At 54.4% G+C, this 25659-nt stretch overlaps 2 protein-coding genes across 3 annotated transcripts in view; both read right to left on the bottom strand.

The window, feature by feature from the left end:
- Positions 1 to 105: 105 nt before the first annotated feature.
- Positions 106 to 8205, bottom strand: ISYNA1 (inositol-3-phosphate synthase 1). Of its 2 annotated transcripts, none has more exons than XM_034070636.1 (11): positions 7478 to 8205; positions 3105 to 3229; positions 2766 to 2927; positions 2440 to 2569; positions 2173 to 2366; positions 1935 to 2084; positions 1643 to 1858; positions 1404 to 1568; positions 1218 to 1331; positions 894 to 1111; positions 106 to 456 (listed from the first exon to the last, which is right to left on the bottom strand). In XM_034070636.1, exons 2-11 carry the CDS (start codon positions 3216 to 3218, stop codon positions 243 to 245), a joined length of 1677 nt encoding a protein of 558 aa, XP_033926527.1. In that variant the 5' UTR covers positions 3219 to 3229; positions 7478 to 8205; the 3' UTR covers positions 106 to 242. The 2 variants fall into 2 exon arrangements, with proteins under 2 accessions (XP_033926527.1, XP_033926526.1); XM_034070635.1 differs by lacking the exon at positions 7478 to 8205 and adding an exon at positions 3600 to 3699.
- A 2-nt stretch (positions 8206 to 8207) lies between these two features.
- Positions 8208 to 25659, bottom strand: part of ELL (elongation factor for RNA polymerase II) — a 46744-nt gene continuing 29292 nt past the window's right edge. The window contains exons 6-12 of the mRNA XM_005139620.3: positions 23397 to 23521; positions 20555 to 20651; positions 17099 to 17594; positions 14503 to 14569; positions 12482 to 12653; positions 11594 to 11638; positions 8208 to 10738 (exon numbers count right to left, since the gene is read on the bottom strand). Of these exons, the coding sequence (XP_005139677.1) occupies positions 10634 to 10738; positions 11594 to 11638; positions 12482 to 12653; positions 14503 to 14569; positions 17099 to 17594; positions 20555 to 20651; positions 23397 to 23521 (1107 nt within the window). The 3' untranslated portion in view covers positions 8208 to 10633. The remainder of the gene's footprint in view (positions 10739 to 11593; positions 11639 to 12481; positions 12654 to 14502; positions 14570 to 17098; positions 17595 to 20554; positions 20652 to 23396; positions 23522 to 25659) is intronic.

The raw sequence follows: 25659 nt of genomic DNA, 5'->3' as shown, positions 1-25659 counted from the left end.
TTATCAGAAGGTGCCAACGTTTTGCTTTGGGGGGGGGCACAGCAAAGGGGGGGGGCTCCCCCAAGAATGAGGCAACACCATTGGGGGGGGGGGTATCCAGGTTTATTGTCGGGTTCAAAGCTTCACAGTGTCAATGGCATTGGGGTCAGGGAGCACCGAGGGGGGACACACACACACACCCCCTTTCCCCCCCCCGGACCCCCACATCCACCCCCAAGGGAGCTGCTTAAGGGGTCCCCGCTTTAGTCGGCCCCATCGATGTGCAGGGGGGCGCGGGGGGGGCCCGGCCGTGGCGCACAGGGGTGCCCATTGAGCTGGGTGGGTGCTGCTGGGGTCTTCTTGGGTGCCAAGGGGCAGGCGGCCCCCCCCGGGCAGGAGCGCTTGGGGCTGGGTGGGGGGCGCTGCATCTTGTGCTCCAGCAGCATGTGGTTCTGGGGGGGCAGCCCCACACAGGCCCTGGGAAACGGGGGGGGGGGTCAAGGATGTGGTACCCAGTGACAGGGAAGGGTGATGGGTGGCACCTGGATGATGGGTGCTGGGGGTACCCAGGCATTGGGTACCAGGGGCTGTGGGCATCCCAAGACTGAGAACCAGGGACCCATCTGTGCCGGGTTGGGCATTGCCAGCACTGGGACCATCATTGCCTTTGGGCATCGGGCACCGGGACACAGCAGTGCTGGCACCCATGGGGATGGCTCATGGGACCAACTGGTGGCACTGGGCATCCCAGCCCCACACTGGCCTTGCACACCCCATGCATGGCTGCTGGGCACCCACAGGGCCGCAGTGGTGTCAGGCATCAAGCACCAAGGTGCCCACAAGCCTCGGCTGCCACCACGGGCACCGGGAGGGGAGGGACATGGACCCCATGAGGACGGGGACCCCCCGGGTACCTCAGGATGTTCTCGATGCAGCTGCGCTGGCGGAAGAGCGCGTTGACCACGGGGGTGCCCTCGGGTACCAATGGGGCCTTGCAGAGGAAGGCGACGATGGAGAGGATGCTATGGAAGCCCTGGAAGTTGGGGTCAGCCTCGGTGCAGAAGCTGATGCGTTGGCACAGCTCCGTCAGGATGGCCAGGTCCAGGATGATGGGGCTGGCCAGCAACGAGTCCTGCGGGCAGCAGGGGGTGAGATGGGGACACAGCCTATGTGGGGACACAGCCTGTGTGGGGACACAGCCTATGTGGGGACACCCCTATGGCCCCCCCAGCACGCACCTCACACGTGTTGTGGATGACGATGGTGTTGGTGCCACCCATCATGATCTCCGACGTGTACTCATCCAGTGCTCGTTTGCTGTCCCCGACGTAGGGCACGTACTTGATCACCACCTGCAAAGCAATGTCCCCATCACCACCACATCCCCCTCGTCCTCACCATGGGGGTCCTGACCCCCAACTCACGCAGTGGTCGGGCTTGTCCTGGGGGCCATAGAGGATGGGGTTGGCCTGGACCGTGTCATCCACCACGTTGCTCTTGGAGATCTCCTTGGAGCGGAACTGCTGTGGGGCCGACAGGTTCTTCCCATCGTTGTTGCCCAGGTGGTTGTAGCTCACGATGGATGTGGTCTGGGGGGGTGATGGGCACAGGTTACCCCCATCACAGACAGGTCCCCCCCCGGTGCTGCCCCATCCCCACGTACCTTGAGGCCGGCGCCCACCAGGAAGTCCACGAGCACTGACTTGAGCTTGGTCTGCCCGGACTTGAAGTCATCACCACAGATAAGGACTCGGTGCTGAGCCGCCAGCTCCACGGCACCGGGTACGAAGGTGTTCTGGGGGGAGCCATTGATGTAGGCACAGCCCTCCAGGATGCTGGCGACGGCGAAGAGCGTGGACGGGGACACCTCCAGGCCTCGCTGGGGGGACATGGGGCAGCTCAGCACCGCCGGTGCTGCCGGCACCAACCCCCCTGTGCCGTCACCATGCCCTGACCTCGATGGCACGCAGCAGGTTGTCGGCGGTGTCATTGAGCCCTGGTACCACGTCACAGAACCGCTCGGTGTTGGCCGTCCACAGGACGATGACTTTGTCCACACCACTGCTCTCCTTGAAGTCACGGATGTCCCTGCGGATCTGCTCCACCTGGGACAGCACCGATCCGGATACGTCACCATGGGGGCATCTCCCCCCCCCCCCATCATCTCTGTGTCCCCATCACCAGCACCAGGACCTGCTCCGCCATGGACCCATGCAGGACATTGTCCGCACGCTCCTCTTGGTTGGCTGCGATGAACTCGGGGATGTAGATGGAGGGTCGAGGCTTCATCTTCTCCATGTGGGGCCAGAGCTGCTCCTGCAGCAGCCAGTCCAGCACCTCCGCGCGCCGCATGGCCTCGGCCATGTTCAGGGATGAGATGTCCCAGCCTGGGGGACAAGGGGTGACCTAACCGCTCAGGGTGCCCCACGGATGGGGATGCCCCCCCCATATCCCACCTACCATCAAAGACGATGTCATTGGGGTGCACCATGGGCAGCAGGTCCCGGAAAGGCACATAGACATCACCGGTGGGGCCAGAGCCCAGGCAGACGGTGGAGGCTTGGAGCAGGGAGCCGTAGTAGTTGGCTTTCTGGGATGGAGAATGGGAGGATGAGCTGCTGGTGCAGGGAAAGGGGTGCCCAGCACCCCCAGCGTGGGGTGCTGAGGCTTCAGACCACCTCTGCAGGGGCAGGGATTGTGGTGCAGGACCCTGGTACAGAGGGACCAGCTCCATACCCCGATCCTTGCAGGATGCTGGACCCCGGGTGCTGGCAGGGGACACCCACCTTGCGGCCGGTCTTGGTCATCCAGGAGAGCCCCAGTCTGTTGGCCAGCACGGCCGCGGTCACCGTGGTGCCATTGTTGCCCCCCCAGCCCACCAGCATCACCCCCAGGCGTGGGACCTGCCGCCCCGTGCGGAACGTGAACCGGGTCGAGCACGGACGCACCTATAGGATGGGGACACGTGGGGATGGGGGGACCCCCAAACCCCTCCAGACACCCCCAAACCCTGACAGACCCCATCAACACCCCCCAAAACCCCTTCTGAGCTCCCCCCAAACCCCAACCAGCCCCCCAAGCCCCCCCCCAGACCCCCCATCCATGCATCCCCGGCCCCACCGTACCTTGGTGACGCCGTTCTCGCGGCAGACGTGCACGGTGCTGTACGTGTACTTGGCCTCGATGAAGTCCTTGCTGTACGTGACGTCGGGGCTCTCCACAAGGAATGTCTCTGCCATTGTTCCTGCAGCTGGAATAGAAGGAAACGGGTGTGAGCCCCGGGGGCCTGGCACGCCGGGACACCCCCCCCGGTGCCACCGCAGCTCCCGGTCCCGCTGCCACCGGGACATGGAGGACGGGGGGGGGGGGGCGCACACGGGAGTCATCACCCAGCGCCCACCAGGACCCCCCTGAGCCCCATGGAGCGGGTGGGGGGCTCCGGTCCCCGTCCGGTCCCCGCTGCCCCCTCCCGAGGGCACAGGAGCTGCCCCTGGAGCGGCAGAGGGGACCCGGATCCCTCCCGCACCCCCGACGGGAGAGGGGACCAGGGGACCGGAGCATGGGGGGGGCACGGAGCGGGGCCGCTCCCGGTACCCTCCGGACCCCCCCCCGGCACTCACCGGGGGGCGCTGGAGCCGGTGCCGGTGCTGGCCCCGCGGGGATCGATGCGATCGCGGCTGCGGCCGCCGCGGCCCCCGCCGCTTAATCGGCTCCCAGGGCCCGCCCCCCCCCCCGCACCGGACCCGCCCCCCCCGTCGGACCCGCCCCCCACAACCCCCCCCCCCCCGGGGCTGCCCCGGTCCCGGCCCCAAGGCACGTGCGGGGGGGGGGGGTAACGGGAGGTGCGGGGAGCGGGCGCTGACCCGGGAAGGGGAAGCGGCGGCGGGACCGGGGCTCGGGCCGGGACCGGGGGTCCCGGTGCCGCCTTCCGGCCATTGAGCGCCCGGGGCCGGCGGCTTCCGGAGCCCCGCGGCTTCCCACGGGCACCGGAGCACGGGGCCGCTCCCACGGTGCTGCCCCGGCACCGGCACCGGCAGCACCTGTGGGCAGCGCAAAGGCAACGGCAGCGGCAGCCCCTATGGGCACCCCAAAGCCAATGGCACCCTGAAACTCCTATGGGCACCCCAAAGCCAATAGCAGCCTGCAGCCCCTTATGGGCACCCCAAAGGCAATGGCATCCTGCAGTCCCTATGGTCACCACAAAGTTGATGGCACCCTGCAGCCCCTACGGGCACCCCAAAGGCAATGGCAGCCTGCAACCCCTATGGGCACCCCAAAGGCAATGGCATCCTGTACTCCCTATGGTCACCACAAAGTTGATGGCACCCTGCAGCCCCTACGGGCACCCCAAAGGCAATGGCAGCCTGCAGCCCCTATGGGCACCCCAAAGGCAATGGCATCCTGCAGTCCCTATGGTCACCACAAAGTTGATGGCACCCTGCAGCCCCTATGGGCACCCCAAAGGCAATGGCAGCCTGCAACCCCTATGGGCACCCCAAAGGCAATGGCATCCTGCAGTCCCTATGGTCACCACAAAGTTGATGGCACCCTGCAGCCCCTACGGGCACCCCAAAGGCAATGGCAGCCTGCAGCCCCTACGGGCACCCCAAAGGCAATGGCATCCTGCAGTCCCTATGGTCACCACAAAGTTGATGGCACCCTGCAGCCCCTACGGGCACCCCAAAGACAATGGCAGCCTGCAGCCCCTACGGGCACCCCAAAGGCAATGGCAGCCTGCAGCCCCTATGGGCACCCCAAAGGCAGTGGCACCCTGAAGCTGCTATGAGCGCCCCAAAGGCAATGGCAGCCTGCAGCCCCTATGGGCACCCCAAAGGCAGTGGCACCCTGAAGCTGCTATGAGCGCCCCAAAGCCGATGGCAGCCTGCAGCCCCTATGGGCACCCCGCAGCCCCTACGGGCACCCTGCAGCCCCTATGGGGCTATGCAACCCCCTCGCTGCCCCCCCCTCCATCGCCCCCAGCCCCGCAGCGCTGCCGGGGAGGCTGCACCCCACAAGTGCTCCCGGGGGGGCCGTAAAGGGCAGCGCAGCAGCGGGGGCCGTGCCTGGCCCCGCTCCGCGGCCCCCGGGGGCTCCGCTGCCTTTCAATGGGCTTCAAAGGAAGCCCCGGAGCAGGAGCAACGCCCGAGCGGCCCCGGCCCCTTCCCACCCAGCGCCTCGGGGCCGGGGATGGGGGATCCACGTTGGGATGCACCCAAGCGGGACAACCCCCGGGGGGGGGGGCACCTGCCACCGGCCGCGGTGGGGCCGGGGTCCGGGGTGATGGTTGTGGGGGGGGGGGAACACGGGGACCATGGAGGAACAATGATGCCTTGGTGCGGGCTGGAGCGCAGACCGAGCCCTGCGCTGGAATGCCAATGCCTCAGCGAATTATTGAAACAAAAATAACATTTCTTTGTACAATAATCCGGGGCGGGGGGGTCTGCAGCGCTGCCAGGGGCCCACAACTGGTATTTTTCCACTGCTTTTCCTTCCCCCCCCCCCCCTTTGCCCCCCTCCCATAACTCCCACCATTGTTCCTTCCCACACTCCCTTCCCACTCCTCCCACACTCGGCACCGCATGAGCAGGGCTCCCTTGTTCCCCGCTCTCCCATCGTGTCCATGGGCCCGGAGCCCGGGGGCTGGCGGGGAGCCGCGGAACCATAGCGACCGCCTGGCAATGGTGCCCCCCCCGCAGCCCACCCCAGCCCCATCCCAGCCCATGGGCATCCGGAGCCCCCGTGGTTCATCACAAGCAGGTTCAGAGCCTGGTTCTGCTGGCAGGGATGCTCTGAGCGCTGGGATCAGTGGGGGGGGGGGGGGAGGGCACACAGGCCGGACCCCCCCTTATCTCCCCAATAACCCCCCCTTATCACCCCAAGCACCCCCACATTTGTGCATTCCCTGCTCTTGGTTCACAGTTGGGTTTTTCCCCTTGTGTAAAGCAATTCCCAGGCTGTGCCCCTTTGTTTTCTGGCAGCTCCATGTCCTTCCCTCCCTATCCCTGTGTGCCCAAGGATGGACCCACGCATGGACAGGGACAGAGGGATGAGGGATGCGGGTGTTCCTGCTGGGCGCTGGAGGTGCAGCAGCTGCTTGGCAAAGGGACCGGCTCCATCGGAGCGTGGCAGGGACAGATGATCCCGATGAGCTTCCTCCTGTAAACAAGCCGGGAGCAAAGGGTGCGCAAGGAAAAGCCCCACGGAGGCTCCGGGGATGGAGGATGCTGCGGGATCAGAGCCCGGGGCTCGGGGTGTGGGACACGGCCACAGGCTCCAGGAGCTGCTGCTCCCATGGCCTGGCTGCAGTTCCCAGTGCCTGGCTCTGGCACAGCAAACGCAGCCAGTAAATTTCCACTGGGGCTGCTCCGAGTTAATGAGCTCCGAGCGTGACCCGACCGGAGCTGAGGAATTCCCCAGGAGAGCTGGGATGGGAAGGGACAGGGAGAGCGGCCCCATCCCAGGACCCAGCCTGAACACCCCAGCGAGGAGTTAAAGGTGGGGAGAGGGGGTCTGGGCTCAGCAGCAGCATCTCCAGTTGGAAGCTGATGCTCAGGTCAGCTCTGAGCTCTGTAACCCAAGGGAGCATCACCTGGTGCTGTGGCAGCTCCAAGGGGAAGGACAGGACTAAGCACAGACCTCCCTGTCCATCCCCATTCAAACACAGCCAAGACATCCCTCAGGCTGCACCTGGAGGAGCTTTAAGGCCCCTTTCCTCCCAAATCGGGCTGGGATTGTTACTGTCTGCAGGTAGAACCTGGAGCCCTGCACTGAACACAGCACAGGCTCACTGCGGATAGGGGTGGATCAAGCAGGATCCTCTGCCATCACCTGTGGGCTCCAGCCCAGTGAACCTGTGCCTCTCCCCCTGCTAAGAGAAGAGGGCCCTAAAGCAGAAGGAAACCAGAAGCTGCTCAGAGGTGACTTTGGTACCCAGTGGTTTTATGGTCCAGGCACAGCCAGCAGCAGAGCCAGGACCAGAGCAAGCAGCCACTGTGCCCACAGGGGAAGGGACAGGGTCTCACTGCTGCTGTTTGCATCCTGAGCTCCAGCAGGATGAGTCAGGGCCGGGGGTAGAGGTGGGAGGCAGTGGCTGTGCCAGGCTCACCCAGCCCATTCCCATCCCAGCTCCCCATGGATGTGATTCACCCAACAGAGCGTGGAGGGAGGGGCAGCGAGGGGGTTGCATAGCCCCATAAGGGCTGCAGGGTGCCCATAGGGGCTGCAGGCTGCCATCGGCTCCAGGAGCCGGAGGGAGGCACCTGAGAACCAGGTCTGGAGCTGCCAGGAAGAGCTCCATAGCCCAGGGAGCTCCAGCATCCATCCCGAGGGAAGCAGTGCATCCCTGGCACCAGGGCTCCGTGCCCCTCTGAAAGCCTGCAGGCCCCTCCGCTGGAGAACACCCCAGCTCCTGGCATGGGATGGAGAGGCCGATCCCAGTGGGAAGGGGACAGATCCCATTGCTCTTGCCCACAGCAAGCACCTTCCTCTTGTTTCTTACCGCCTGCTCTGACACTTCAACTCCCTCAACTGCCTCGGTTCCTTTAAGCTTCCTGCTTCCCAACTCCACGCCAGCCATTTATCACCTTTCCCTGTCGAGTTTCCTCCCAGTTAAGCAGCACTGAAAAGAAAGACACAACCTTATTGTCTGCTTGTTTTCCAATACAGTGAATTTATTATATGTTGCAAAATCAGCATTCAGCTTCTCAGTGTACAAAAAAGACACCAGCTCTTAAGAAAAGATTAGGAAAGCTGAAGACTACACTGCCTTTAAACTGTAACATTTGGCAAAGTGAAAAGCTCTTTTGTAAACTCCAACTCCATGGCTCAATATAGTTTTTATCCACAGTACAATATTACAAAGGAAAACACAGTATCAATAAGTTAAGATCATACTTAAATCACCTACAACTGGTTTCTAGTTAACCCAAAAAGCACAAAATTTGCCTAGCTTCATCATCTCTAGAAAGAAAAAGAAAGGAAAAGGCAGATTTGACTACAGCTCTTGAACACAGGCCAAAGAAAAGGGAAGCAGGAAGGTGGTGGATGCTCAGTTGGGGCTCACAGTTTGGATATTCATTAAATAGTTTCAGGGTTTCTCTTTTTTATATTCAAATTTTAGAAGTTCCAGAATATACATGTCAATGTACACAATACAGCTCTGTATACAACTCTGTTTGCAAAAATATCTTATAGCAGATGTATAAAGATCAGGATCCATCTCTATCCCCCCCCCCCCCCGACCCAAAGCAACAAGAAAACCCCATTCAAAATATGAAGGATCAGAAGTGTTTCCATGGAAGGATTTACTCATCCTGGGGCTGCAGCTGCTGCCCCTTCTGCCACCGGAGCTCCTCAAGCACCACTTGGAGGTCAAAGCCCCACGGCTCAGGCTGGGAAAAGCAGGAACACCGCATGGGAACCGCAGGTCTGGGGTGTGCGGTGAATCCCAATCCCTGCAGCACAGGGAAAGCCACCTCAGTGCACAGGGAGCCTTGTTGGAATGGGAGCTTGGACACTGGCACCAGCCATCACTTACTGCTCAAGGGACTTGTGCACCGAGCACATGGCAAGACCCCACCGAGCAGGGGACAAAGTCTTCTGGACAAAAGCTCCTTGCCTTTCATGTGCATTTTCCAGTTTTCCTTGATGAGCAGCAGCACAGGAGGCAGCAGCACTCCACAGATGGGGAAGAGCTGCAGGAGAAGCATCTCCCTCCCCTCCACTTGTCTTTAGCTGGAGAAGAAGAGATGGAACCAAAGCATCCCCCGAGCCCAGAGATGCTCACTGGGACATCCCTAAGTGAGGCTCTTGGGGTGCTCACCCCACAGTGCTCCTTGGGCATCACATCTCTTCCCTCCTCTCCTTCACTGCCCCGCTTCTGAGTGGGTTTGGTTTTGCAGAGCAGCAGAACAAAGTGGCTGTGCAAGTCCATGGACCACGGCCCGAGGGGCTCAGGCGCAGGCTTTGCTTGGAGAATGGGATGGCAAAGTCCTGGGCAACGCTGAGGTGATGCTACAGGGAGAGAAACTCAGGGCACTGCATGTGACAAAGCAAAGCGGTGGCTCTGGCTGGATGATGCAGCAAAACCCATCCAGCCAGAATGGAATTGTTAGGAATTATTTCTTCTTGTTTCCAATCCAGCAGATGGACCCAGTTTTTGGGGAGAGCAGGAAAAGGATCAACTCCTCCTTGTGTAAGAACCCTCCTTAACTCTGCCATTCCGCTCCTTCAAAGGGTGAAAGACTCTTCAGTGCAACCTCCAAGGGAAGGAGATGCCACGGGAAAGGAATCCTTTACTCTGAGATAAACGGAAGTGGGAAGAAGTCAAATCACGCAGGCTGGCAGGATTAAAAGGGGAGAGGGGAGAGAAAGAAACAGCAGAGTTAAAGGCCACCTTTGTGCTTTTTGGAGTGTTTCTCACACCCTGGCCATACTCTTCAAAATGTTCCCTTCAAGTCCAGAAACAAAACCACAACGATCAAGAAGAAAGCCTGCAGCAGAAGCTGGCTGATAGAGCACCAGAGTGGCAGTGACCCGCATGGGAAAGTGCTACCTTACTGCTCTCATGGCTCCGGTGCCTGTTCTCAGTTTCTGCTGCTGCTTCTTTGGAAAGACACAAAAAGCAGAAGAAGAAAGCATCGTGTGTGTCCCACCTCCCACCTCCTCCGCTCGGATGGGTCAGTACAGGTGGCAACCTCTCTGGGACACTATCCGGGAAGCTCCAGTAATACTGCGCTTGGAAGAGAGGAAAAGGGTCTGAAACACTCGGCCTGAAAGGGAGGCACAGATTTAGAAAAAAGATGCTCATTTTTGTCTTTTTTTTCTGTTTTTCCATACAAAAATAGACCAAAGTCTCATCAGCAATTAAGAAAATTGGCTGCCTTGGTAGAAAGTTATAAAAGTCAAAGCCAGGTCTCGATCTTCCCAGCCCTGGGACGTGCAGGTGAATGCAGGCACGCTGGGGAGGCTGCAGCAAGACACTTCCACCCGCTGCTTCCAGACACACAAGCGGAGAACAGGAGAAAGGGGCTGTGATTTACAGAGCAGGGATCCCCTCCTCCTGACACAACCACCTCAAGAGAGAACACAGCGGAGATGACAAAAGCAGGAACAAACAACGAGAGCTCTGGGTACTTGGTGTATTTAACGCGGTGCCATGTGGAGCAGACAGCTTGCATATGAACAGTCGCAGGTGCCAGAGCAGGAGGTCACCTAGCAGCATTCCAGTTCCTCACCATTTGAAGGACAATTGACTGTAACCCAGTGGAGCTGGGTAATTACACTTCATGCCAAACTTTAATCCATGAAAACTACTGATTCTTAACCTTTGGGAGCTTCGGTCACTTTAGGTCAGTTTTCCCTTAAGTGTCAAACGCTGGCTTCAATAAGCAGAGGGGGGGTTTATGTGTTTTCTGTTTTGTCACTTGTTACATTCCAACATTCAGAGAGGCTAAAACCCAACAGGCTCATGCCAGGCACTGGGGTTTGCAACCCAGCTCCGACGTGGCCGGGGCAGCTTCAGCATCATCACAAGTCATCCCCAACTTCTTCAACCAGGAGGAATTAACGCTCTGAAAGGGCTCTAGTTGTACAAAAGGGAACGGAACATCCGGGTGACTCTTATTTTGCCCTCCCCAGTCCAGATCAGTGCCAGCTAAAACTGCTGCTGGTCATACTCTGCTATCAGTTTCTTAATGTGAGCCAGTTTGTTGTGGAGGTATTCGCAGCGGTTCTTCTCTTGGCTGTAATTGGGGTTAGTCTGTAAAGAGAAATGAAAACACACTGATGGGAGGCAGTTCTTCCCAACTCAGTGACACCCATGCTGACCCCAGGCCCCCAGACCTCAGAGCATCAACAGCTGACCAAGGACTGAAGCTTTTCTAGCTGATGCTATTTGAAATGAACCCACTCTGGCCAAACAAGGCAAAGGACAAAATCCCTTCTCATGAGTATCCAGCTCCAGGAGCCTCCTCAAAGGGCCTCAGCCTGACCTGGACACACTTCAGCTTCCATCACCTGCCCAAGCTGTGCAAGCCTGGGAGCTTTACAACAAAGATGGACTTGCAACACACAGGGAATCTCTTCAAAAAGCTCCTAAATCCCTCAGGAGAACAGGGCTCTGTATCCATAGACTGAAAACAAAGCACCCCTGCTGTATGGATGCTTTACATACAGAGATGGGAAGCATTCTGCATGCACCAAAATTCCCCACAGTGGGCTAAGAACCCAAGTGATTCCTCAGCCCATTCCCCATAGACCCCAAGGATTTGGAGGACCCTGTTGAATGCTGTTATCACTCAGCCTGGGCATTCTGAAATACAGGCTGTTCTTTCACTTGATGGGATAAAGGCCCTAATTTAACACATTCATTCTTGTGCTGGCACACCACTAACAAGGCTGAATGCTTCCCAGGATCCCAGAGCAGTCCCAGCTCCCCCCAGACCCTTTCTGATCCAGGAAAAGACCACTTTTGGGACAGGCTCAAGCTGAACAAAGATCTGCTAGAATGGCTTCAGAACTGGGATTTGCACTTGGCAAGTGCCCATCTCTTTCAGTCACACCAGAGGCACCACCCAAAAGCCCGGGGTGGTTTTTTGTGGCTGTTTTTCCTTACCTTTTTAATTTTCCGGTATTCCTGTAAAATTTGATCATGGATGGTCTAGAAAGGAAAAGAGAACCGATTACTTTTCAAAGCCCTGCACCCTGCTGCAGTTGGTGCCATTCCCTGATGGCTCAATGTCCATGTTTCCTCTCAATAATGACTCAGACCTACTCCCTCCCATGAGAGCCGGTACCTCGATGACTCCATGACTATACTGGTGCTGACACCATGAGTACTGGAAGGATCAGCCCCATTCCCCAGCCATGGCAACTACCTGTTACAGGTACCTGGAGTGCAGGATAACTGCCATTGCCTCCAGTAACTCCAGACTCCTTCTTCCCCAAGACAGAAAGATAACTCAGTGAGGAGTCACTGAACTCAGAGAGGGGAAGGACGTTGGAGGGAGGAAAAGGGGTTTAGCACAATAGGTGCTCTGTAAAAGTCTGTTTATTATACTCAGTGAGACTTAACTTTCTCAAGATAATGAATAGCTGAAGCTCTTTCAAAATCAGCCTGACAAGTCAAATAATGCTCCATTATTAAGATCAAAGATTCCAGAGCAACAGATGACCCCGTGCTAACTCCCCTTCCAGCCCCGATATGCTACCATATGTGCAAGTATGAGTTTTCTGGCTGGGATACACTAATAGCTTCCAGCAGCTTTTGGCTAAAGACACCAATTGTCTCACTGAGGCCTTTCCTTGTCAACAAGTACCATGATGTGTGCTCCAGCCTGAAACCGAAAGAACACAGAGCTGTTTTAAGCACAGTCCTCAGAGCTGTCAGCTGCGTGCACGTTCTGCAGCCACCAACCCAGCCCCAAGAGCCCCACATCCACAGTGACTGCACCGAGTGGCAGCGTTGCCTCTTGTAGAAGTGGCTTTTCATTGCTGCTTCTACCTTATATTCCTCAGTGCCCTGCAGGAGCTGCTTCAGCTTGGCATCCAGCTGCGTGAAGCGCCGTGTTATCCTCTCTATCCGGGCGTGCAAGTCTCTGTACTCACTGTACTCTGCATTGAAGTCATTCTTGTAACTCTGACGCTGCTCCGAGGAGGAAATGGCTGCGTATTTTCTGCAGGGAGAATAAGGGAGTTGTTGGCTTAGGAAAGCTGCTCTCACAGTGTGAACACTGCAATGGGCAGCCCAGGTGCAGTCCAGCAGGTGACTGCATCGGAACACAAAGTACAACCTCTGCAACTTGCATTACAGAAGTGAGAAAGTAACCATTGGGATTATTGCCTCGACTTCTGTGCACAACAAGACAGTGTTTGCTCCCCAAATCTCCTATCTATACCAGATAAGTGTGGAATATGCAGGTACAGCAAAGCCTGGGAGCAGCTGAGGGTGTAGGAGGACATTCAGATAGCACTGCTACAGCTTTTCTAACTCCCGCTGTCCTGCAGAACATGGAGTTCTGCATCTGTGCCAGCCATTGGAACAGCAGGAATACGATGCTTCCAGTGCTAAGTCTTTAAAGGAACACAAAAAGCATTCAGCTATCATTGCAAAATGCTCACAGGAAGATTATGTGGCAAGGACACGACAAGCAGCCACGCTGAATAGACTGACTGTATCTCCTCTACCTTCTGAAGATACCCAACGTGAACTGAACACAAGAGCTCTTGTTTAACAGATGCACCTCTGAGGCCCTTTGGAAGTTCTTCAGCACAACAAAAAGCCATTAAACCTGGAATGCTGCACGAGGCCCAGCAGGCAGTCCTCTCTGGTGGGAAACCTCAGCTTCTATGTGATGACTCTAACGTGCCACCTCACTGCCTGCAGCCCTGCCAGCTCAGTGCGTGAACACCTACAAGCTAACTTGGTATCAAGCTGGGATTTAGGCTGAATAAGCCCAGCTCCATCTCTGTCTGTGCCTCCATGACCAAGACAGCAGTGACAGCTCTTATAATGTAAGAAGCTGACCCTCAAACTAGGCAGATGGTACCAAAAGGTGAGACAACAGACCCTGCAGGAGGCCATAAACCTCACACTGTTCCTCTGGAGGTGGACTAAGGAGCTGTAATATCCCTCTAAGGGAGGGATCTGCATGTCTGTTGCAAGAAAATACCAACAGCCATCTGCAGTCTTCTGAATGGCATTGGAAATGTCCCCTCCAAGCGGCTGTTTGACCAGCAAACAGTTGTGCAACCACACAGGAACCCCATCTATCCTCCAGTCAGCTCCAGTGACTGTGCCTGCAGAGCAGAGGGGATGGAGGCCTCCTCTACCTCCTTCTCCTCTACCTCTTCCCTGAGTGATGGCATTAAAACCCCAGGCTGAGAGGTGCCCAAGGGAGTATCAGCCCCAGCTTCACCTCCTCACCACCGGAGCTTTGCCTGTAACAGGGCTGGGTTTATGCAGGTTTTTGTGCTCCAGCAGATGAGTGTATTTAATTAACCTCAAGGGGATCTGATTAAGAAGTCAAGAGGTGAAATAACTCCCATCCCAACACACAGGTTGGAACCTCGCTGGGACGAGTATTTCATTGCTTTATGGAGATGATCTTGGCTCTGAACAGGGGAGGAAAGAGCCAACCTCTCACAATCCTGTCTTCCACAACATGAAAACAGATCATTTCCTCCCAAAGCTCCCACCTGGAACATGGAGATGTTTAATCCTTCCAAACCCCTTCAAGGCACGGGATGCTTCCTGAAGTACTTTAAAACCAGTTCATGGGAAGATAACACTGAGCTCCACAAGGAGGTAAAGAACAGATCTGGGATCAAGTGGAGTCTAAGGAACTACCTGCAAAGTTGCAGGTACTCGTTCTCTTTAAATGCATAACCTCATAGATAGGTTCTCTTGATGGAACCTTAGAGTTCTATCAAGAAACAATGAAGTCGAACACAAATCCCCAGTATTGTGATTTTTAGCTTGAACCACGACCCCAAAGTGATGGAATGACTGATAAATATACTTACAATAAATAATCTGGCATTTCTGAAGTTGATGTTGGTACACTAGAATTATTGCATGTTCCATTTAGACCTGGGGGGGAAAGAAGGAAAACTGGTTTATAGACAGCATTACACTTCAAAGCTCTGCACAGTTCAACTTCCCATTCAGAACCTCAGCTGCAATGCACAGTTTAGCACAAGCCAAGTTCCTAAACCCTGTGTGCAGGGTGGGAGAAGTGACCCCATCAGTGCTGAAGTGCACCACAGGTTTATGAGCAGAACAGAGCTGAGCAAGGTGCAGGGATTCCACACTGATTGCACATTGTGTAGATCCCTACGACTAACAGACAGGTTCAGACTCCTACTCCTAATGCTCCAGACTTCCATAGGGTACAACAGAGAGGTTTCTAAAGCAGGCAGCTCTTTCCTCACCTGCCCTGTAGGCAAATCCAAGCGCTCTCTGCTCTCTAAAGCAGAAGGAACACGAATCAAGCAAAGCTTAAGTGAATGGATCAAAGACCTCGGGAGGAACAGGATTCTGAATGTGAGCCTAAACCCAACCCCATCCCTCAACACAATGCAGACACTGGATTATTAGCCTGGAGGAAGAAAGCAGTTGAATACAGGTTTGAAAGTGCTATTTCCCACCAACTGTGCTTTGCAGAAGGCTGTTTCTCCTTTCCAAGCCTGCTACTCAGAGTAAGCAGAACCTTGCCTGCTCCATCGCCCCACATGCACAGGAAAGGGAGATGTGAGCCCCACGCCTCACCCATCCCTGCATCACCTACACTTGCACTGCACAGTCATTACCCAGAGGAACTGCAGGGAGCACGAAGCACCCAAGGAGTAAAGCCAGGCAGGTAAAAGCAACAGCCTAATTCTAGCCTTTTAAAAGCTGATTTCCCCCATGGAAAGGGTTTTCCTGAAGAGAAGGGAAGAATGGCAGAAAAGCCTCAAATTCCTACTGCAGCCAACTCTGCTTTTGTCCTTACCTGACCAGTGTGAAAGATGCAGACATGGGTAAGGAAGAGCCAGAATGCGGGCAAGGAAGAGCTGGAACGGGGGCAAGGAAGATGGGCAAGGAAGAGCCGGAATAGGGGCAAGGAAGATGGGTAAGGAAGAGCCGGAACACGGGCAAGGAAGAGCCAGAATGTGGACAAGGAAGATCGTGGAGAATGGGAGAACAAGGAGCTTTAAAAGGTTTATTTTGCCTGTGAGTGCCACCTACTGACTGCTGCAAGGAGCCTAAAGGTCCCTCCAGAGCCTCCTGAACAAACTTCCCTGGGGAAACTCCACTTCCCTGGAGCTTGGAGAAGGCGTCAGCCCTTGGCTGCAGAGCAAAGGAGCAGGGTTAGGCCCACGTTATCGGCATGAAGTAAGGCGCAGAAGGAAGAGATCCCAGCTGAGATGCGAGCTGGCTGTACGAGGTCCAAGCAGCCACTCACTGACCACATCCTGTTTATGCTCGGTCCCAAATCCAGCTTGGATTTGTTACCTCCCATCCATCAGGGTGCAGCAGGAACAAACCCCAACTGCCGCTCATGAACAAAGGGCTGTCAAGCAGAAAAGGGGGTAGAGGGTCAGCAAATTCCCAAAGGATTCAGGGTATTGTGGTGTAGAGGAACACTGACAGATACCCATCTACAGGCAGAAGGTGGGGGTGTATTTCCAGCACCTTCCAGACACAAGGTACATGGAAAGGAAGACACTAACCCCAATGTCCCATGAAGCTCTCTCCCTTCCCAGGAATTCAACAAATCAGTTTCCATGTCAAGTTACTTGCTTTTGTGAGCCAAACTGGGCCCATTTCCATGCACCAAGCATGAAGAGGAACTTGGAAAGCAGTAATGGGGGAAGGGGAAACAAGATGGATGCAAAAAGACATTTAACATCAGATGGGGACTGCAGGGAACTGCTCTGGGAGTCTATGGAAGCCCAGTGAAACAGCAGGAAGCACGAAAGCAGCAGGCAAGGTGATGGACTGGCATTGGCCAATGTGTATTCTCTGCTCTAAGACTCTGCAGAACTGACTTAGAGATAGGCTGGTTTGGGAGAAAACATCTTCACTGCATCTCATGGGCAAGAGATTCACTGTTGTGGTAGTCCACAAAGGAAGAGATCAGAGTAATAATGGGCTACAGCAAGGAAGCTCTTTTAGGCTGGAAGAGCTGGTTGTGCCCTGCTTTAACAACGTCTATCCCAGGACTCAGCCGTCACTTCTGCTCTATCCAACATTCCAAGCTTCCATGACTAAGGTTTCATCACCGAGTTCAAAATCAATCCAAGAGTCATCAGAGCACCAAAGGCAAGCCGTAAGGAACCAGGCAGCGCTGCTGCTCCAACCACCACATCCTGATGCCTGCCTTTCATCCCAGATATCCATACAGCTTTAACAAGGAGAAACACGACACGCTCAGAGGCACTTCCAAACAGCACGAAAGGTTAGACAGGAAAAACCTGATATCCCTTTAGAGAGGAAGCATGTCTGTCGGGCTGTAGGTAGGGGCAGTGATGGTGTTTCACTCACCCACTCTGCCAGTGGACACACAACCTCTTTCCTCAACTAGATCCCAAGCACAAACCACCCAGAGCTAAGCCCACCCTTATGGAGTGCACGTACCTGGGACCTGCTCCTGGGGAACACTACCTAAGTCAGCAGGTTTAATTACTTCACAGTTCTGCTTCTCCTCTTTGCACTTCTCTTCGGTTTTCTTCTCCTTCCTCTCCTTCTCCTTCTCTTTGTGCTTTTTGGATTTCTTCTTGGTTTTTACATAGGAGCCGCAGTTGTGTTTGCTGCTCTGGGCACAGTCTGTAGGCAGGGGGTGAGTGAGTCTGTCAGCCGGCTCCGGGTTCTCACAGTCTCTGCCGTTGTGAGCCAGGTCATTGCTGACATCCGAAAGGGGATCGTGAGGTCTGGGCAGCTCCAGCAGTGGGAGGCTGGAGCTGGAGCTCACAGCCTCCGGCAGCGCCGGTGGCAGCGCAGGGGCAGGGGCATCCTTCCCGTTGGAGGAGCTCAGCTTCCCATTGAACGTGGCTTGAGTCCTGTGAGCTAAATGCGAGATCCTGGGCTTCTTGTTGGCCAGGGGGTCGATGAATTCCAGAGGCTGGGATCGTTTCTGGGCAAGGAGAAAGGGAAAGGAAAGTCATTCTGAGGTACCGAAGGCTCTGGGCGCTGTTACCACTAGGTGGTAGTGCACAACAGAGAACCAAGGAGCATTATCCGCAGAGAAAGAGCTGTGCCATCAGGAATGCTGCCAGTGAGTGTCCACTGGGCCTGCACACAGGCTCCAGCACCACCAGCTCCTCCAGAAGCTGATGCATCCCAAGCCCCTTCCTGAAAAGCCGCTCTGGAGCCCATGGGCTTGGTGGAAGAGCTCAGACCACCCCAGTCACATCAGCAATTACTGATCTGCACCAGTCATACACAGGCCATGCAACCCAGCCTGTTCTCCTAGCATCTGATGTCAAATGCAGCCCCCCTTAGAAGTGACCCCTGTCCTTCACTCATCCTGCTCATGGCACGACACTCAAAGCCTCTCCAAGTCCCTGCGAAGGAAGGATGTGCTCAGACCTCTGGAGCAGAGGGATGCACAAGTTCTTTGCTTTATCCCCAGCTGATCTTACCAGCTCTGTACTCAGTTTTACCTAGGAATAGCACTCCTTCCTCTTCTCAAGGAAGAGGAAACAGTGTCAACTGCTATGTTCTCAGAATTTAAGGCAACAAAAGGACATCTGCAGCACTTTCAGAAGCCAACGTGACCCAAAGTACCCCCTTTTTAAAGCAGAAGTAGAGAGAGCAGCAGATCCCAAGTGTCCCCATCTGCCCCACCTGGCCACTCACACTTGGAGAAGCTCCATGTGCCAATACCTTTGCTCACAGACTGCGGCTTGGCCTGGGGAAGCTGCGCTGTGGCAGAACGCATCCATCCATCCGTCAGCAGGACCAGCTCAATGCAGAGCCAGAGCTACGGATACTGGGCTCAGGCCAGCCGGAGCCAGCCAAGAATTACCTTGGAGAGGCATCAGTGCAGTGGTGGGTGCCTGCACGGGGCTGCAGGAACTCTGGGCAGAGCTTAGTTAGTGCCCAGAGGAAAACAAGCGATAGTTTGGTTATTTCTTTTGGCTCCTGTATTGTTTTCTTGGTGTCTCAGGCAGGACTGGGATGGGTTTGCAAATGGAAAGTTTGTTCTGTCACAGAAGTGCAGCTGGATCATGGAATGGTTTGGGTTGGAAGGGACCTTAAAGCTCATCCAGTGCCAGGGCAGGGACCCCTTCCACTGGAGCAGCTGCTCCAAGCCCCTGTGTCCAACCTGGCCTTGAGCACTGCCAGGGATGGGGCAGCCACAGCTTCTCTGGGCACCCTGTGCCTCAGCACCCTCACAGGGAAGAGCAACCGGATGGAACACGGCTGCTCTCCCAGGGAGCCACCAACCTGCTCCTTTCCCCCCATTCCTATTGCTCTTTGCTCCCCAGGGTCTCAGGCCACACTCGGCAGCAGGAATCCTTCCCACCCATCAGTGATTACACAGAGGAGCTGCTCATGCTGCCACAGGGCTCAAGGGGCAGGGACAGGCGTCCAACCGGCTCTGCAACATCCTCCCCAGCACAAGTGTCCATCTCCCAAAGGAGGGGCCATCCCCTCGGCTGCAGCTCCAAGAGCTGCCATCTCCCACTCTCCTGTCTCTACATGCAGCACACACGAGCTTCACCAACCTCAGCCCCTTGGCTGTGAGGTGGAACATGCCCCATCCCTGCTCTGCTCCCTCCCAATCTTTGCTTTGCCTTCCTTCCATAGCTGAGCTTTCCCATTCCAGACTACCAAATCCCAATCCTCTGCTGGGATGCAGCCATCAGCAGACACCCCCTTCCCTAAACAGGAACTACAGCTGTGGAGTATCCTAGCTCTAGGATGTGAATGCTTACAATAAGAAGCTGTCTGTGGTTTGCTGCCTGACACGAGCCATGTTAAAAGCACTGCTGGACACACTTCTATTCCATGGGCCCCTGTTTCATTGGTCTCTGCTAGATCCAAACCAAGCAACCACTCAATGGGGTCATCTCAGGAGACCACAAACACCCCCTACAGACCTTTGTGCCTTTCAAACCACAGCCAGCCAGAAGCCAGAGGCTTTTTTGACCTCGTTTTGTCAGACTCAGGTTAAGAGAAGCACCAGAGCACTGCAGCTTCCCAAGCTAGCTCCAACGGGAGAGTTAGCAGGAGAAGACTTGGAATTGGCTACCTGGCAAAGGAGTTGCACAGTTCTTGTTCTCAATAGAGAACTGCCTCCCTCTCGCTGCCAGAAAGCACATAATTTCTTTACCTGCTAATATTCTTTGCCACTAATCCTCAGCGCGTCTGTCCAGACAAGCAGGCATTACACATTCCATTGGCAGCAGGAGAATAAATACTCAACTTGTCTGGGCTGACCCACAGCAGAGAAGGGAAGCTGGCGTTTCACAATGCTAGCAAGCAATGCCTGTGCTAAGAGACAGCAAGAAGAGTGGGGCCAGGCCCTTCTTCACACCCAAGCAAAGGCAGCTCCTTCACAGGCTATCATCCTGGAAGAGCCCTCAAAAGGCACTTCTCCAGCTCCATGCCCTGGCATCTGCACAAGTCAAGGAGCAGAGCAACGTGCCCCTGATCGGCCACAGCAATTAGGTTGCAAAAGGTCAAGGGTTTTAATAACTTAGGAGCTGCTTATTACTGCTTCGTTCCAGTCAGTTATTAGTAATGAGGAAAACACAAGCTTCTGCTCCCAGGAAACTCCAAGAGGGATGTAGGTGCTGTGACAAAAACTCAGCCCTGAAAACTGAAGCTAAGACACCCTGGGAGATCCTCCCCATAGGCTGAACCACATCCAGAGGAGAAAGAGATGCTGAGGAAACCCAGAATTAGACTCTTAACTTACTAAACCAGAACTAAAGCCCAGCCACCTCTTGACCCAGCAGCAGGTGATTACAGGGTGCAGCCAGGCTGGACCCAAGGCCAGCAGCCAGCCCCACTGAGAGCAGATGGGGCCAGTTGCTTGCTCTGTGCTCAAGCAGCCCCAGCAGCCCTTGTAGATGGATGACCCACCTGAGGAGGAGAGCTGGAGTTCACGGTGTCCTTGGGTGGGCTCAGGGAAGGGGCTTCTCCTTGGAAACCGCTGCTGTTCTGGGGCTGACAGAGCTTCCTGAAAAACACAATTCCAGGCTCTTCACATCCCTGCTTGACAAAGCCAACAGATGCCATTGGAGTCTTCCTCCAGAGCAAAGAGCCTTTCTGTGGGCTCACATCCTGCCTGCTTGAAGATGCCATGAACATGGCTCATTCAGGCACTTACAACTTCGATCTTGGACAAGATCTAGGAAGGAGGAAGCACTACAGGGAAATGCCCATCAACACCACATGGAATTGCTTGTCTCCCTCTTGCCTTTCTGTAGGATTGCAACTGGATGGAGGCAGCACCTTGGGCTGTGCTGTGGCAGGGAGGGAAGAGGCAGGTTGAGCTATGGGACACACAAGAGGATTCCTTACCGAGGAATGGAACTTGGTTCCTGACAGTTTTACCTCTTTGCTCTGCAGCTGGTGATGGAGTGGATCAGAACAAATGAATTACAACCTTAGCAAAACAATCCATAGGGACAATACTGAGAACGGGCACTAACCCCAGTTAAAACTGACTTCACAAGGCCATGGGGGATGCAAGCATGGTGGAAAGGGACCAAAAGTCCTGTTCAGGTGTTGAGGAGTAAGTTCTTCCACTCATTAGCACCATTGAACCAGCACCTGACAGGAACAGCAGCCCTCTTTTAGAAGCAAGCCCCTCTGGCTCCAGGAGAAGCAGGATTCTAACAGGAACTGTTATGGTATTATTGGTCCACTGGGATTCCCATTTAGGGCTTCATAATAACACTCTTAAGTTGCACCCTGCAAAACAGCACTACTCTGGGCTGCATTTGCAATCCTGACCAAACAACAGGAACCTCTCATAGCAAAAAAGGCACAATGAGAGTCACTGTGACCATGGAGCCCCACACCTGACACGGTTTCCTTGGCCTTGAACCTTTGGCTGTGCTGCAGCAACGCTCTCATGGCCGCAGCTTCACCACTGCTCTGCCTTTGGTTGCTTGGTTTCATGTCATTTGGAACAACCTCAACAGCCAGGGATCAACTCAAGGGAAGTCCTTGGAGACTGTGAGAACAGGAAGGGAAGCAGTGATCGCCCATGAACACCGCAGTGAAAGTGGCTTTGGGGATGTTGTTTGAGCACACTGAGCAATCCTGTCACATCTCCCAGTGTGTTAACGATGGGGGATTTAAAGAGGAGCAAATCAAGACCATTCCTTTCAATCCAGCAGCTCTAACAGCCCAGAAGAGAGAGCACCAGCAGAAACTGAGCCACTTTACCAAGAGCACTGTGAGAGGGGTTTAACGTTGGCAGATGTGCTGATTGCTGCGGCCATTGAAGCAGCAAGTGGACCTGCAAACCAAGAGGCCATTTAACAATTGGCTGGATCCAGGCAACCAGCTACGTAAAGGCTGTGTCTGGGGCTTGTGCCCTTTCCTCTGCGTGTTTTTGAGCCTGTCTTCAGCCCTACATGTTTTTTCCATTCTGGAGCCTCATTACCTGCGTTGCCTGAGCGGGGCTTTGTTTGCACAGTTGAATACATCCTTTCCAAGGGCTATTTTTAGACCTGGGCATAACTGAATGCCACAATTCTAGAAAAGAAGCAGTAAACATGGCTTTTGACAGGGAGGAATTCACTCTGGTGGAAGCCATAAGGACTGCATGGCATTTAGATGCTTCTTTTTCATCCTAATTCAACATCCAGGCCATGAAATGAGTCTGATTTCTCTTTAGCACAGCAAAGAGCTTAAAGTGCGAGTTTCTGTTGGTTTAACAAAGTCTCATCTCCAAGACAATTGTGTTTTCAGATCATGGAAGCTGTTCAAACAGAGCATGCTCTACTTCAGCTTCACCCAAAGCGCAATGAAATGAGGCTCAAAACCAAGTCCAGTCTCTATCTGCATGCTAAAATCTGTACCAAGTCAGTACAAACACACTACAACCCCAGAGAGGGCAATGGAACCGCTCAGAGCAGAGTTCTCCTTTAGAAAGCTGGGAGATCTGCTCTCTTTCCCTACTGCCTGCCAGCCAAAAGCTTCCAAGCTTGCAGGCTTCCCCTAAGGAAAAATATATGTAGAGGAAAAAAATCATCACTTAATAGACAAATCTATCAACTCCCTCTGGTAAAGGCGACTTTCAGGAAGGAACATGAGAAAAAGCATCCTTTGGACAGAGAGGATTAGGCTGCACGGGCAGCAGGACACCCAGCATGTGTTTTAGGGATGTTATCTCTATAGAGCCACCTCTTGCTTTCTCATGCATCCCTTCCTTCAGCCAGGTGCTGACTCTTGCCTGCTGACTGTGGCACTAATAGCATGTGCAACACACAAAGGCTCAAAGGGGATATGGACATCCCTTGGAAAAGAGCAGCTGAGGATGGGGGATGTGGCTGCAACGTCTCTCTCCTTGCCCTAGCACCTGTGGCAGGCTGCACAGGAAGCCATGTGCAAGAAGATATGGAAAAAGGAATGGAGAGTTTCAATGGGGAGCTGAGCTGGACACATTTGCCTTAATTCACCACTAACTTGAACTGCGATCTCTTTTGCTCCCCATCCATGTTTTCCCCTTAGTTTCTAGTATCATGATTGAAAGGCAACCTAGGATGAGCTGAGGAGTGAATGCCCTTTGAGGGTCGAGTTTAGTCAACTTCTGCAGCTGCCTGCATGACAGAGAGATTTACCTGATGTTAAACCAAGTCAAACGCTCAACTTACCATTGCTCTGACTTCAGTCACCCCGATTATAGCAACTGACCTGGCCCAGAACTTTCAAGCTCCAGATGCCATTACAGAGAAGATGGAATAATTACCGAACAAGTATCCTCTTCAGCAACTGCTGATCTCCTTCAGAGTAGCCAGGCCAGTCCTTCTGCACTTCCTTGTATACACAGTCTTTCAGTGTGAAAGTGCTGTCCTTGGCACTCAAATTTGCCACCTGAAAGGAAAGGAAGGTGAAAACCAAAGCCTGTTAGGGTTTCATTTCTTACTTGTTCTAACAAAAGAGACCAAGGGTGTAGCAACACTGCAGTGGCAGAGAACAAGGAGAAGTTTGATACTGCATTTGCTCATTATTTAGATGACTTTATCAAACTGTGCCTGGCATTGCCCTCGTGTACTGAGAAACAAGTCCTACCTCCACAGATTATTCAGCTTGGATAGTCTGGAACAGTCCAACAGCAGTTTATGGAAATAACCCCTCTTGGGAACAGGCAGTTCCCTTCTCAGCCCTGCCCCATAACCCGGCTGCAGCGGTCCATTAGCTGATGCAGGAACTCTTGCGGCAACAGCTTAGTTAACAATTGCCAGAGATAATCTCTCCTGAGCAAGCAGCAAAACAGGGCCAGGAAGGGACTTTCTTAAGCAGCAGTGAAGCCAAGGCCTTGTAGAAACAGTGCCCTGGGAGCCTGCAGATCCCACCGTGCGGTTCAGTGCACTGGGATCCAGAGAGGAGAACCTTGCTAAGGTACTTCAGGGCAAGAGCAAACCCTGGGATTACCAGCTTAGAAGGCAGGGTTTTTACACTGGCCCTAAATCCCCTGCTGCAGCTCGCTCAGGGCACTTGCACCAGCAGCTTCCTGACACTTCCTCCAGCTCTATCACTTGTAGTTTCCCTACCAAGGCCTGCGTGGTGCCTGCATGGATTGGAAACACTGCTGGAAGCAGCAGAAGGGTATTAGAATGGAAACTACTTGTTAAGAGTTATCCCACTTGGATCAGTCTTTCCACAGCTTGACTGAGAACTTAACTTCTTGCTGCTGGCTCCATGGCTGATAAATCCAGCAGGAGCAAAGGGAGCACTGCAGGTGCAGGGAACAGCCTTACACTGATGCTTCTGAAGGGGTAGGGAGGTGCCAAATGCTGTGCCTGGAGCTGGGCTATCAACTGGGAAACCTGCATTCCAAGCTCCCTGCTTCAGCCGCCCTGCTTGGCAACGTGAAACTGGATGGTGCTGTGCAGCTGGGGAAGGATCAGTGCTCTCCTTCACTGGGCCCATGCAGGAGGTGGCTGTGCTAAGGAATCTCTGTTATCCCTGCTGCAGGAAGACTGAGAAAAGCGAGGGAAGGAGTGAAAAGCCTTGAATTAAGCAAAGATGCTGTTAATTCTGCTTTTGCTTTAGGGAGGCTAGGACCCAATATCCAACCTCCAGAACTCACACAGCAAAGTCCTCCTGATAAGCGAAAAATAGAAAGCACTTATCAGTTTACATGACAAACACTTTGTTTTTCCTTTCAGTTCTGTCACCCTTCCAAAACCCTGAGCCAAAATCCAGGCAGCATTGGAGCTGTGGTTCAGATATCCCAAACATGCCCAAGAGACAGAGGCAAAGTCGGGATCTTTTGCTAAAGCCTTTTGGGAATCTCTCTGCTTCCTGCTGCTGCTCGGCAAGGCCTGGAGCTGGAAACTCCTCACATTTGCTCTGCACAGAGGCTGAGGGTTGCTACCTCCTTGTTTTGCTGCTGTGGGACTGTGCAAGCTCCACCCCAGGCTTCCCAAAAATAGAAACCTTGCAAAACGAGGCAAAAAGGCCAGCAGGAACACAGAGTCCTCTGAGGGAGATGCAGGAGCACAACGAAACCCACACCTCGACGTATTTAGACATGCAGCTTTAATGCAGCCTGTAATTTTTAGCTTATCTGGGCCTGCTGGTGGATGGGAGCCCCGGTAGCACTGAAAGGAGATGAGGTTTACAAGCATCACATTTACAGCCAGATCAGCATTCAGCCCCACAGGCTGGACCGCGGGTGCTGCCGAGCACGCTGCCATGTGCCAGAGCATCACTGAAGGGTCATTATCAGAAACAGCAGCTCCAGTCCCAAAGCTATTTCTAGCTTTAAAAGGGTGCTCAGGAGAACGCCAGCACTGCTGGGTGAACAACAGGGGGAAGGTGCCAAGTTGTGCCAGCGAGAACTCCGTTTCCAACACGAGCTGCCCTGTGCCCTTGGGCAAACAGCTTGCCTTTCAGAAAGGAGAGGAGGTAAAAGCCATCCAGCACAGAAGAGGGCAGCTGCAGCACTGCAATAAATCCCCATGATGTGTTTTGCACTGCAAGAGCATTAAAGGTATTTACTGCAA

This window comes from Melopsittacus undulatus, chromosome 19 (genome assembly GCF_012275295.1).
Source record: "Melopsittacus undulatus isolate bMelUnd1 chromosome 19, bMelUnd1.mat.Z, whole genome shotgun sequence".
NCBI classification, from domain to species: Eukaryota; Metazoa; Chordata; class Aves; order Psittaciformes; family Psittaculidae; genus Melopsittacus; species Melopsittacus undulatus.
Note: the sequence above shows the minus strand (reverse complement) of the source record. Positions and strands in the feature narration are given on the sequence as shown.

Coding starts and splice junctions, on each gene's coding strand:
- ISYNA1 (XM_034070636.1), bottom strand. CDS start 3,218: ATGGCAGAGACATTCCTTGTGGAGAGCCCCGACGTCACGTACAGCAAG. Junction 2,367..2,439: donor CAATGACATCGTCTTTGATG/GTAGGTGGGATA, acceptor CTTGTCCCCCAG/GCTGGGACATCTCATCCCTG. Junction 1,112..1,217: donor TCATCCACAACACGTGTGAG/GTGCGTGCTGGG, acceptor TGCTGCCCGCAG/GACTCGTTGCTGGCCAGCCC.